The sequence below is a fragment of the Panthera tigris genome, chromosome E1 (assembly GCF_018350195.1).
Source record: "Panthera tigris isolate Pti1 chromosome E1, P.tigris_Pti1_mat1.1, whole genome shotgun sequence".
NCBI lineage: Eukaryota > Metazoa > Chordata > Mammalia > Carnivora > Felidae > Panthera > Panthera tigris.
This window is the reverse complement of record NC_056673.1, coordinates 34,741,430-34,754,103: the sequence shown is the minus strand read 5'-3', so window position 1 is coordinate 34,754,103 and position 12,674 is coordinate 34,741,430. Positions and strand designations below refer to the sequence as shown.

The 12,674-nt window shown below is 55.0% G+C and overlaps 1 protein-coding gene across 1 annotated transcript in view; it reads left to right on the top strand.

The window, feature by feature from the left end:
* ABCC3 (ATP binding cassette subfamily C member 3) overlaps nucleotides 1-12,674 on the top strand; it is a 32,923-nt gene that overhangs the window by 15,078 nt on the left and 5,171 nt on the right. The window contains 12 exon segments of the mRNA XM_042965451.1: nucleotides 1,572-1,739; nucleotides 2,033-2,225; nucleotides 3,279-3,393; nucleotides 3,575-3,722; nucleotides 3,822-4,029; nucleotides 4,316-4,626; nucleotides 5,925-6,124; nucleotides 6,283-6,409; nucleotides 7,716-7,817; nucleotides 10,796-10,942; nucleotides 11,081-11,239; nucleotides 11,837-12,003. Coding sequence (XP_042821385.1) covers nucleotides 1,572-1,739; nucleotides 2,033-2,225; nucleotides 3,279-3,393; nucleotides 3,575-3,722; nucleotides 3,822-4,029; nucleotides 4,316-4,626; nucleotides 5,925-6,124; nucleotides 6,283-6,409; nucleotides 7,716-7,817; nucleotides 10,796-10,942; nucleotides 11,081-11,239; nucleotides 11,837-12,003 — 2,045 coding nt within the window.

The window sequence follows — 12,674 nt, the reverse complement described above, 5'->3', positions numbered from 1 at the left end:
GCGTTTACTGTCATGTTTGCCAAATGGTGATTCCCTAACCCCATTCCTCCTACGGTTATTAGCTGCCATTCTAGTCTAAAAAAGAGCCTTCCCAGGGCGCCTGGGTGGCTCAGCCAGTTGGGCGTCCGACTTCGGCTCAGGTCACGATCTCGCTGCCTGTGAGTTCGAGCCCCGCGTTGGGCTCTGTGCTGACAGCTCAGAGCCCGGAGCCTGCTTCAGATTCTGTGTCCCCCTCTGTCTCTGTTCCTCCCCTGCCTGTGCTCTGTCTGTCTCTCTTTCTCAAATAAAAAAAAATATATATATATAAAAAAATTAAAAAGAGCTTTCCCCTCCTTCCTCTTTTTTACTTATTAATTTCTTTATATCAATACGAGCTCAAGAATTCTTATTTGACTCAATGGATTATAATCCCCTACCATCATCACTTATCTTGATGTTCAACTTGTCCATGGAGGGTTTTAAGTAGGGACATGACCTGCATTTTGTAAAGCTGCCCTGACTGCAGTGTGAGGGGCCCAAAGGCACAGGAACCAGTAAGAGGCTCTCATGGTGGTCTGGGGGAAGCAATGAGGACCTGAGCCGGGCAGTGGGGATGGGAGTCTGAGGTTATAGGAAGCCAAAGGAGACCTCCTCATCTATGATGCAACCCCTCCTTCCCATCTCTCCTGGAGCCGCACTAACCTTGCGCACACACAAACCTAATTTAGCGCCCAGCACTTAGTAGGCACTCAAAAAAGACTGGTTCGTTGAATGCAGACATGCTCACATGCCTCAGTCACTTCAGCTGTGTGCCCACTCCCTGCTTCTCCCTGTATCCTGAGCTCCCATCCCACTTTTGCCACTCCCCAACCCATTCTGGGTCCATTTCTCAGGGTACCTGAAAAAGCTGGCTCCTGTTCCAGAGGGAATGAAGGAAGCTGGAGGTGGGAAAGCAGACCACACCTCTGGGGTCTGCTTTCGGGGCCCAGCCCTGCTGCTATGTGCCTCGGTTTCCACATCACGGGTTTAAAGAGAGATCTTACCTCTCCTCTGGCTCCTGGACAATCCCAGGGTTAACGAATTTGGGGGCCGGAACCGGGTTTCCATTCTTGCTTCTGCTCTTGAGAGTTCAGGACCTTGGACAAAGTCATTAACATCTTGGGTTCTAATTTCTTCATCTAGAAGGTGGGGCTGATGACACCTCCCTGAAAGGACTGATATGAGGGTCAAATGGGATCCCCGTTATGAAAGCCATCTGCAAACTGTATGGGCGATGGCAGATTATAAGGTCTATGAAGGACCTCCTGGGGGATTTCCAGCCTTTCAGAGTATACAGGCAGCAGCCAGGGAAACCAGCTGGGCAGGGTGGTGAAGCAGAGGGAGCAGATATCCTCACCTGCCCCGGGGGGACGCTTGAGGGCCACCACCTCTTCTCCTATGGCCTCAGAGCTTCACAGGGACAAGACCAGGCATATCAAATGAGAATTGAGAGGTCTGCTTTGTTGAATGACGGTGACAGGGCTCTTGTCCCCTTGTGCCTGTCTGACTCTCTTCTCCCCAGTACACACCTCCCACCTCTCTCCTCCATCCAGGGCATTAACCTGTCTGGGGGCCAGCGACAGTGGGTGAGTCTGGCCCGAGCTGTTTACAGGGAAGCTGACCTTTTTATGTTGGATGACCCACTGTCAGCTGTGGACTCCCATGTGGCCAAGCATCTCTTTGACCAAGTCATAGGGCCCGAAGGCGTGCTGGCAGGCAAGGTGAGGCCTCCAGGAGGTTGTGGGGGAGGCTCGGAGAGATCTAGGGCCTTAGGAGAGAAGCAGTGGGAGGCCAAGGGGTTTGGAGGAGACCTGGAGATATGGGAGGCCTGAGAAGCAGGAACGTCTGTTGGGTGGCAGGGGAAGCCCGGGGAGGGGGGACACACCCCAGGGGCACCGAGCCGGCTGCAGTGAGCCTGGGGTGAGGGATGTGAGATGACTTTCACCCCTGTGCCGACGCCAGGGGTGTGTGTGCTGAGGTCAGTGGAAATGATGGCCTGCTGTCTTCTCCCCAGACACGGGTGCTGGTGACACACAGCATCAACTTCCTGCCCCAGATGGACTTCATCATAGTGCTGGCTGACGGGCAGGTGTCTGAGGCGGGCCCCTACCCAGCCCTGCTGCAGCATAGCGGCTCCTTTGCCAACTTCCTCTGCAACTACGCACCTGACAAGCCCGAGAAGAACCTGAAGGAAGGCAGCAGGACCGGTAACCGTCCCTCACCCTCCACATTCCTGTGCCCTCCCGGCATCTCCCCTGTCTTGGGGTGTCTGTCGCTGGATGGGCCCAGTGTCACACAAGGGAGGTTCCGAGGAACTTCGACCATCTGCGTGACAATCAGACGTCACCAAGAGGGAAACCGACCTGGACGTAGTCGAGTGCCTCTCCCTTCTCTTGCCTGTGTGACCTTATCAGCAGCTCAGGCCTCAGAGCCTTACTTTTCCCTTGTGTCCGAAGGGCATAAGGGCCCGGGCCCAGCCTGAACGTCAAGGCTATCTCACAGAGAAGTCATTTGATAAATCTGCAAGTGCTTGGAGAAGTCAGTTAGTTACCAGCAAAGATGGACTGAGTAATTACCAGGTCCTAGCACTACTCTGGGCACTGAGAGATGGCCGTGGCCAAATGGAAAATTCCCTGTCCTCGTGGAGCGTTTTGAAGTCTCTGAGCCCAGAAACCCCCCACCCCCTTTGTTGTCCAGTCCTGGCTCCCCAACACCAAACCCTGGGCTGGCCCACAGATCTTTTCCTGAGTTTTCTTGCCTACTGCTGTATAGACAGCTAACATGACTTGAACATTTACTAAGTGCTGGGCCCCTTGCTAAGCACTTGACACACATATCTTCCCTTTAATCCTCCCAGTCACAATGACACGATCAAGTGGGTACTATTATTATCCCCATTTTACTTGCCTGCCTAAAGTCAGGCAGGGAGGAAGTGACATTTAAGCTCAGCCAGTCTGCCTCCAGAGCCCAAGCCCCCGACCCTTATATCTGAGGCTCCTTCTCCATAGCCCCTGCAGGGAAGTTTTTCTCCGTATCTAACCTAAGTCTTTCTTGCTGCCTTACCCTCCCCCTCCCCCAGCCCAAAACTGATCGTTTACTTCCGTTCTTGTTCTTGGCTGCCCTTTCGTGTTCTCTCGTGCTTCTCGTGTTCTCTCATGCTGGTCCACTCGGGTCTCTTCTCTGGCGTGGGGATCGGGGAGCACTAGTGGCTCGCAGGGCGAGCTAGCCAGCCGCTTCTCCTTTCTCCCACCCTGCTGCAGCCTTGGAGGACACAGACGAGGAGGAGGTGCTGCTGATTGAGGACACGCTGAGCAATCACACAGGCCTGACGGATCATGAGCCAGTCATGTATGAGGTCCAGAGGCAGTTTTTGAGGTGAGCTCCTGAGAGCTCTCAGCGCCCTCCCTATGCCCGGTGGGGCCAGGTGGGGCACAGGTGGGCGTTCTCTCCCTGACGGCCACACCTGGGCCTCCGGCTACAGCCTGAACCCCCTGGGGCTCTGTCCTGTGGGTTTGTTGGAGATCGCCTCTCTGGGCCTGACCAGGTGCCTTCACAGACAGCTGAGTGTCATGTCCTCGGAAGGCGAGGGCCAGGGCCGGCCTGTGCCCCAGAGACGCCCAGGTTCAACAGAGAAGGTAGTGCAGGCAGCAGAGGTGAAGGCGAGCGGGGCACTGATCCAGGAGGAGAAGGTGGAGATAGGCACTGTGAGTAGGGTGGACAAGGAAGGCTGGAGAGGGCGGGCAGGCCCCCAGCAGTCCCGGGGCTCACGAGAGTCCTCTGTCCTTGACCGCCATGGCCTGCAGGTGAAGCTGAGTGTGTTCTGGGATTACGCCAAGGGCATGGGGCTCTATACCATAGTGGCCATCTGTCTTCTGTACCTGGGTCATAGTGCGGCTGCCATCGGGGCCAGCGTGTGGCTCAGTGCCTGGAGCGATGAGGCTATGGTGGATGGCCAACAGAATAATACCTCCGTGAGGCTGGGTGTCTATGCTGCCTTGGGAATTCTGCGAGGTGAGCGTGCAGAGACAGCCGGAGGTATTTTCCTCACGTCGGGGGTGCTGGATCCCTCAAACGATGCCCTTGACTCTGTGTTTTCTTCCATCATCCCAGCCATTGCCTGGCCCCAGTGCCTCCCTAAGCCACCCTAGCAGTCCACCTGCCTCTGGGCCTCTCCAGCTCATCCCAGCAGTGCTCTGTCTCTGAGCCTGCCAGCCACCGTGGCCACCCCCTACCTCCTAACCTTGCCCTGCATGCCCGCCACCTGGCCAGTGAATAAGCACCCCTCCGGCTCCTCCAGCGGGGCTCCTGGTGATGGTGTCAGCCATCACGCTGATGGTGGGGAGTGTCCAGGATGCACGCTCGCTTCACCGGGTGCTGCTGCACAAGAGGCGCTCGCCACAGTCCTTCTTCCATACGACGCCCTCAGGCCGGATCCTCAACCGCTTCTCTAAGGACATCTAGGTCATCGATGAGGTTCTGGCCCCCACCATCCTCATGCCGCTGAATTCCTTCCACAACTCCATCTCGGCCTTCGTGGTCACCATAGCCAGCACGCCGCTCTTCACTGTGGTCACCCTGCCTCTGGCTGTCCTGTACATCACGTTGCAGGTCCGCAGCCAGAGAGGGGGCGTGGTTTTTGTGTAGGCGTGGCTCTCCGGAGGCGGTGGTGTGGGCGGGGCTCTCTGTGGGCGGGGCGCTGATGTGGGCGGGGCTCTCGTATGGACTGGCCACCAGGGTTGGGACCCAGGGACCTTGCAGTTGGATTTGGTTAGGGACTGTAGTCGGTTACTTTACTTCTTTGAAATTCATTTTCCTCGCCTGTAAAATAGAATCCTGGAACCTACCTCATAGGGTTGTTGTTAGGGTAAAATGAAATCCTTGTAAATTGTGACTGAATTTACAGGACTGAAACTCCTTCCTGCTGCCTATTTTTAATTCCGAAGTTTTGAGACAGGGAGAGCGAGCAGGGGAGAGGCAGAGAGAGAGGGAGAGAGAGCATCCCAAGCAGGCCTCACACTGTCAGGGAGGGTGGAGCCCGATTCAGGGCTCGAACTGACGAACCGTGAGATCACGACCTGAGCTGAAATCAAGCATAGGATGCTTATGAGGCTGAGCCACCCAGGCGACGCCCCCACCCCGCCCCGCCGCTGCCTATTTTTAAATAAAATATTGTTAACCGTGCGAGACACATTATCCTTCCCTTCTTTTAGACATATCTAAACATATATGTGCATATATGTGTTTAACATAGATGATTTGGTAACATTCAGTTACAGCTGATTGTAGAAGTCCTTTGCGTTTCTGAGCCCCTGTCCTTCCATGAGTTTAATCAGTTGATGAAGGTAACCCACAAGGTGACTGGAAGCTCAGGCCCTTGTGGGGAGTCCCCGATCTGGGCTGTGTTCTGTGCAGGGACAGGAGACTCTCAGATACCCGTCCTGTAAGGCCCTGGCCATCTTGGGGCCCACAGGATGGAAACTGGAGGCAGAAACATGTTTTTGTGGGGCTGAAGTTTTAGAAAACTGGAGTTGGGGCGGGGAAAAGCTCTTTACACAAAAGAATACAAAATGATCTTATTTTTGCAAATCTTGTGATATTCTGTGTGAGCACCTTGCTGGGACCCCCTCAGTGGAGACAGGCACGTTCACTGATTTAGGAGGCCACGCAAGGTCTGTACTGCAATCCAGGCCCCTACAGGGGGCTAGGGGGTCAGGAGCTGAGAGGGATTCAGGAAGGGCTTCGTGGAGGAAGTGGCCTGGAAGATTCAGCAGGGCTGACCAAAGGGAAAGGATGGAATGAGTTCATGGAGCCACATCAAGTAGCGAAAGGTAGCCAAGTCTTATGGGTAAGGGGGCTGGCCGGAAGAAGGCCCACATGGGTTCAGAAGGCATGCCGGACTGAGTCAGGGGTCCTACGGTGCTGACCCCAAGCACCTGAAGAGGCTGGACTCCATCAGCCGCTCGCCCATATACTCCCACTTTTCAGAGACGGTGACTGGCACCAGCGTCATTCGGGCCTATGGCCGCAGCCAGGACTTCAAGGCCATCAGTGATGCTAAGGTGGACACCAACATGAGGAGCTCCTACCCCTACGTTGCCTCCAACAGGTCACAAGCCTCTTCCCTCACCCCCTATTCCTCCAAGAGTTCCCACCAGGGTCTCTGCAGGACAGACCCTGGAGTTCTGGGTTCCGGCTCTCCCCCCTACACAGGAAACTGCCCCCTTCCTGTACCTGCCCCACTTCCTCCTTGTCTTGTTCCCACAGGTGGCTGTGGGTCCACGCGGAGTCCGTGGGGAACTGTGTTGTGTTCTTTGCTGCACTCTCTGCTGTGATTGGCAGAAACAGCCCAAGTCCGGGGCTGGTGGGCCTTTCTGTGTCCTACGCCCTACAGGTACGCAGGGGTCCGGGTCCCGGGGCGGGGGCCACAACTGGGGCAGAGACAACACAGGTGTCACAAGCATCTCCCGAGCTTTTGCTCTGCCCAGTATGGGGACCAGCCACGGGTTCTGCTCACCAGGACCGTGAGCCCACAGTCAGGCATGGAGAGACACTCTCAACCAACAGGGGATTGTAATGCCGGGTGAACAGGTCTTTGTGGAGGAAGGAACAAAATGTGTAAGACCCCGGAGGAGATTCTCTACCTTGGGTGTTGGCGTTGGAGAAATTATCTTGGCGTCAAAGGACAAACAGAGCTTGTCCTGCCTGTGCATGAGATTTAGAAGGTCAACAACCCTGACAGCAGTCCTGGGGCAGGGAAGCAGAGGGCTGGAAGATACCTCATTTCACAGGCCTGCAGAGAATGTACATAGAGAAGGTGACTGGAGCCTGGAGTAGAGGGCGGGCTGGTCACCTGACATCAGCCTGTGTTATCAAAGGCTTAAATAACTACAAATGGTGGGGCGCCTGGCTGGCTCAGTCGGTGGAACGTGCGACTCTTGATCTCGGGGTCGTGAGTTCAAGCCCCACGTTGGGTGTAGAGATCACTTAAAAAATAAAATCTTAAATGACTGCAAATGGCATTTTTGTGACTTAGATCACATTTTCAATGCCTCAGAGGGCTCAAGCCTTGAATGCTTTGGTAAACAAAGGGCAATCTAGGCAAATGAGTCTTCTCAAGCTTTCCTGTGTTATGAATCACCTGGAATGTGGGTTCTGATACAGCAGGCCCAGGGTGGGGCTCAGGATTCTGCATGCCTATCAAGACTCCTTGGCACGCAGTGTGGTCCAGGGACCGGTTACATCAACATCACCATCTGACTCTTGGTTTCAGCTCAGGTCATGATCTCATGAACTGGGAGATCGAGCCCATGACGGGCTCTGTGCTGACAGCACAGAGCCTGCTTGGGATTCTCTCTTTGTCTCTCTCTGTCTCAAAATAAAATTTAAAAAAATACAAAATCTCAAGTCCCACCACGGACCTACTGAATCATAAGCCACGTTTTAACAAGATTCTCTGGGGAACCTTTCTTATACATATTAAAGTTTGAGAAACACTGGGCTAGGTAGTCCTTGGTTAAGTCTGCAAGGTCACTGCCTGAGATACAGTTGTGATAGAGCCCCAGGTGGCACACCTATGGGCTTGCCCAGGCCCACCTGGGGCGTAGAGGCAAGGAGCATAATCAGGGAGTCGGAACTCCTCCCATAGCTATTGGGGGGAGGGGAGATCACCGTATCCATGACCCAGTCCCTTTGGCCAGATAACAATTAGTCTGATGTGGATGATCCAAATGATGTCAGACTTGGAGTCTAACATCGTGGCCGTGGAGAGAGTCAAGGAGTACTCCAAGATAGAGACTGAGGTGGGTCCTAGGATGAGCCTTGGGCAGGGCGATTCTGGAATAGCTGGGGAAGGGTGCTTGGTGGCCCATCGTCCCTACATCCCAAGACCAGCTCTTCATTTGGGGGATTCTTCATTCATTCATTCATTCATTCATCCACTCAACCCTTATAGAGCATCAGCCAGAGGTCTATGCTAGGAGGTGAAGAGGGTCCAGAGTTGATCATGGTGGGTCTCTCTTCAGGCAGATTCTGATGTGGGAGAGGGAAGACAGGGCTCTGATAAGAGCCCTGGAGTGATGCACCCAAAGAGGGCGGACAAGAGGAAGGTCATTCAGCTGGGGTATTCAGGAGGGTCATGACTCCAGCCAGAGATTAGCCGGGTGGAAGGAGCAGGGGTGGGGCAGCATGGCCTTTATTGGGGAAAGGGAGTTGTCCCCTAATGGCGGCGGGGAGATGCAGACTCTTCTCCACTTACTTCTTCCTGTGGTCACACCCCAGACCTCCTCACACCCAGAAGCTGCACCATCTCTGAGATCTCAAGTCAAGCTTTTATTTAAAAAAAAAAAAAAAAAAAATTTTTTTAACGTTTATTTATTTTTGAGACAGAGAGAGACAGAGCATGAACAGGGGAGGGGCAGAGAGAGAGGGAGACACAGAATCCGAAACAGGCTCCAGGCTCTGAGCTGTCAGCACAGAGCCCGACGCGGGGCTCAAACTCTCGGACCGTGAGATCATGACCTGAGCCGAAGCCGGACGCTTAACCGACTGAGCCACCCAGTTGCCCCTCAAGTCAAGCTTTTAAACCACCCTTCCCAGTCCTCCCAGCTCATGTGCCCCAAACCTCTGCTGTCCCAGAACTTTGTCGTCATTAGGACCCCCAACCCTGTGGCCTACCTTTGTCCCTCTGTCCCCCAGGTCATCTAGCCTGGGTTCTGTGCTCCACCGGTGCCAATGCTCCCGACTCCCTTGCCCTCCTTTCTGTCAGTGGTCCTCGCCTACAAAACCCCTCCCCAGCCGAGCCCCTCTGTCTACCTTCTACATACTGACACTCAGCAGCTAAGACATCGCTGGAGAAAATCACTGATTTTACTTCCAGTTTGTGACCACACATCACTGCTGGGTATTTCTATTTTGCTTCCCCCAAAAGCATGTGATCCCACTTCCAGAAAGAGCCATTTGAACCTTCTTTCCTCGAACCCCCATATTTCCTCCCCTTGGCTCAGCCATGGACCTTGTGTGACTTACTTGCCTGTGAGAAAAATAGGGTAGGAGATGTGAACTCCCTCAACCTTCTCGCCTCCAGACTTTCCAACTGCCTGTGGTCCCTTCACCTCTTCCTTCCTCTTTTAGCAGGAAGTGTCCCTCCTGCTACCAAAGTCTACCCCTGCGGACTTCACCCCCCTCATTACACCCTCTGCTTCCTACAGCCTGCTCCCTCTGTTGGATGATTCCCATTCACTGGCAAGCATGAGCTATCATAGCATCCGTCCTGCACACACACACCCACCTCCCCTCCCCCTTACATCTCACGGCCCCGTCTCTCTGCTCTCCTTTGTCACGAAGCTCGTTTTAAAGCACACACGGGGAAGTGGGGAACCCCGTCACCCTGTAACACATCTGCGTCCCGCGGTCTGGTCTCTGGCCCTGTCACTCCACCAATGACCCGCCTGGTTCCAAACCTAGGGGACACTTTCTTGTTCTCATCTAATTCAATCTCTCAGTGACGTTCAGACAAAATGACCCCTGCCTTCTTCTTGGAAGGCCCTCCCTCATAGCGTCTGTGACCCAAGCTCTTGCCCTGTCAGTCTCCTTTGAGCCCCCACCTCACCTGTTCCTCTCAGCCTGGCCTCTCTTGCCCCCGCGGCCCCCCCGGCCTCCCCCCTGCCTTCCCCAGACATCTCCTATCACCCCCCTCAATCCTCTGCTGGCAGGGATCTTTAAATTCTCCCTCTTCATGTCTAACGTTCCCATTTCCCCCTGTCCATAGACACGATCTGTCTCCATAGCCTAAAAATCTTTGCCCCCAACCCTGTTGCCCAATCTTTTGACAACTCCTCGAGAGAATGGTCTATACTGGCTGCTTTGCTTTTTGACCGGTGACAGTCTGGCTTCTCCTGTCTCGAAGCAGGGTGGCTTTATGTGACCCGCAGAGTCACATGGGTCCCCGCGCTTAGAAGGAAGGGTCTTACATCTGCTTTAATGCTCTGTGCTGTCACCACGTGGACATTCTTAATGACTATCGAACAAGAGACCCCACATTTGCATTTTGCACTGAGCCTCCCAAGTTGTTGCTGGTCCTGTCTCAAAGCCACCGTCATCTTATGCCCAATTTATTTTAAGAACCTCCCAACTAGCTTCCCTGTTTTCCATCATCCCCTCTCCTTCCCCTCATAGCAGCTAGAGGGATCCTTTAAAAACACATCAAATCGTGCCATTGCTCTGCACATGGCCCCTGATGGCTCTGCATCTTGGAGTGAAAAAAAAACAAAAACAAAAAAACAAAACCATGGTTCTTAAAATGGCTTGCAAAGCCCTTCATGAGGGGGCCACCCACTATCTGTCTCCTACCTCTCACTTTGTCACTAGGCTCCAGAACACATCTGGGGAGGTATTCACGCTTTCTGTGCCCTCTGCCTGGCATGCCCTTACGCCAGATATTTACTTGGCTTGTCACCTCCCCCACCCTGCTTTGGGTCTTTATTTGAGTATCACCTCCTCCAGGAAGCCTTCCATGACCACTCTGTACTTCTACAACACCAAGCACTTCTCAGCACTCGGCACTTTGCTACATTGTGCAGATGTGCTTATTTGTTGATGGTGTGCCCCTCCATTGTGCGGTACCTTGTGACTTGTGACCCCGGTAGCTGTCACAGAGTGGCCACTCAGGGAGCTAGGGCAGGCAGGGAGAGGAGCTCAGGCTCCTAGGAGAGAGTGGGAGAGGGCCCGGCTGCGGAAGAGGGGCCACCCTGACGCAGACCCATCCTCCCCGCTGGGCCAGGCCCCCTGGGTGGTGGAGAGCAGCCGTCCTCCCGCGGGCTGGCCCCTGCGGGGTGAAGTGGAGTTCTGGAACTTCTCTGTGCGCTACCGGCCGGGCCTGGAGCTGGTGCTGAGGAACCTGAGTCTGCGCGTGCACGGTGGCGAGAAGGTACGCGAGGGGTGGGTTTGTGCCGGGGACGCGGCCACAGCCTTTGGGAGAGCAGGTGCCGCAGCCCAGAAGCCCGGCGGCCCTGGAGATGCCCGCTGACTCCTCCCGCTCCTTGAAAGCCCCCCTCACTCCCTCCAGGTGGGGATCGTGAGCCGCACCGGGGCCGGCAAATCGTCCATGACCCTCTGCCCGTTCCACATCCTGGAGGCCGCGGAAGGTGAAATCCGCATCGACGGCCTCAACGTGGCAGATGTGGGACTCCACGACCTGCGTCCTCAGCTGACCGTCATCCCCCAGGTACAAGCCTGCCATGGACTGGCCGCACTGAGCAGCCCTGGGGGTTGGGGGGGCGGGCCCCACCCTGCTTTGTAGCTTGAGGTCCAGGCCCCGGACCTCCGTCTGAGAGGCTGGAGAGCCTGACAGCAGGAGCAGAGCCACAGAGCAGCCACCTGTCATGGATCTGAAAGGGGTCAGACTATCCTGGCCCCATCAGACGCTGCCCTCCGGCCACCTGGGCTACCAGTTGAGACCAGGATCACAGGACCCTTCAAGTACCCCATCCCCCTGAGACGCTCTGTCCTGGTCTGCCTGTTTCCCCACTCGGAATTGCATTTCACTTTTTCTAGCTCCTCTGGGGTGTTTTTTTCTGCTGACTGGACATTTTGGAGTCAGATTAGCGGTTCCTCTGTCTGCTTTGGTGGACAACTTTGACTGGCAAAGCTGGGGTTTATCGCTTCCCCACAGGCATTTATCTGCCCTTTGCCTCCCTCCTGGAGGGCTGGGGACAGAATAGGAAACGCTGCCCCAAATTCCTTTCTTTTTCTCTGGCCCTGGGACCCATGGCTCCTGAGGGGGCCTGAACGGCCCTCTTCCGAGACCTCGTTGTGTCGCCAGGACCCCATCCTGTTCTCCGTGTCCCTACGTATGAACCTGGACCCCTTTGGGTATTACTCGGAGGCAGATCTATGGCGAGCCTTGGAGCTTTCCCACCTGCACACCTTTGTGAGCTCACAGCCGGAGGGCCTGGACTTCCAGTGCTCCGAGGGAGGGGAGAATCTCAGGTAACGGCTGGGGTTGGGTGGGTCAGAAACAGCAACCCGAGGGGTAGAAGACTTCGTTTCAAATGACACAGAGTCCAGGCCACAGCCCCCTCCCCACTCCCGTCTCAGTCTGGGGGCGCTCGAGGGAGGGGGGGCGGGGCTGTTGTTTCGTATTGAACATATTCTGTGGGATCTCACTGACGCCTCCCACAAGCTCCCGAGGTGGTGATGGTCCCCCTTTGCAGATGAGAAAACTGAGGCGGAGCCAAAGTCACCTAGCTGGGTGAAGGCATGCCTGGGATTGGAACCGGGAGATTCCAAAACCATAGTCAGTCCTGTCCTGCGAGGTTGTCAATGCTGTGCTTGGCCTGGGGTGGGGGTCTGTACTGAGCCCTTGGATCAGGTAAGAGCAAAACCTACAGTGCATTAGGTAGCTCACAGATATTTCCCAAGATGGCTCTGCAAGTCCTTCTGAAGTTTCCGAGTGAGCGAAGGGAGCTCTCCAAGCCCTTCTTTGCTTTCTTACCACCCTAGTGTTGTATCCACAGCCCCCGGGCTGTGCAGCAGGGAGGGCCGGGAGTCACTTCTTACTAAGTCTAAAGGCTTGCGATTGATTCCCACACCTGTGTTAGCTGTGTGATTTGGGGGCAAGTTGCTTAACCTCTCTGTTGTACCTCTTCCTTCCCTCTAAA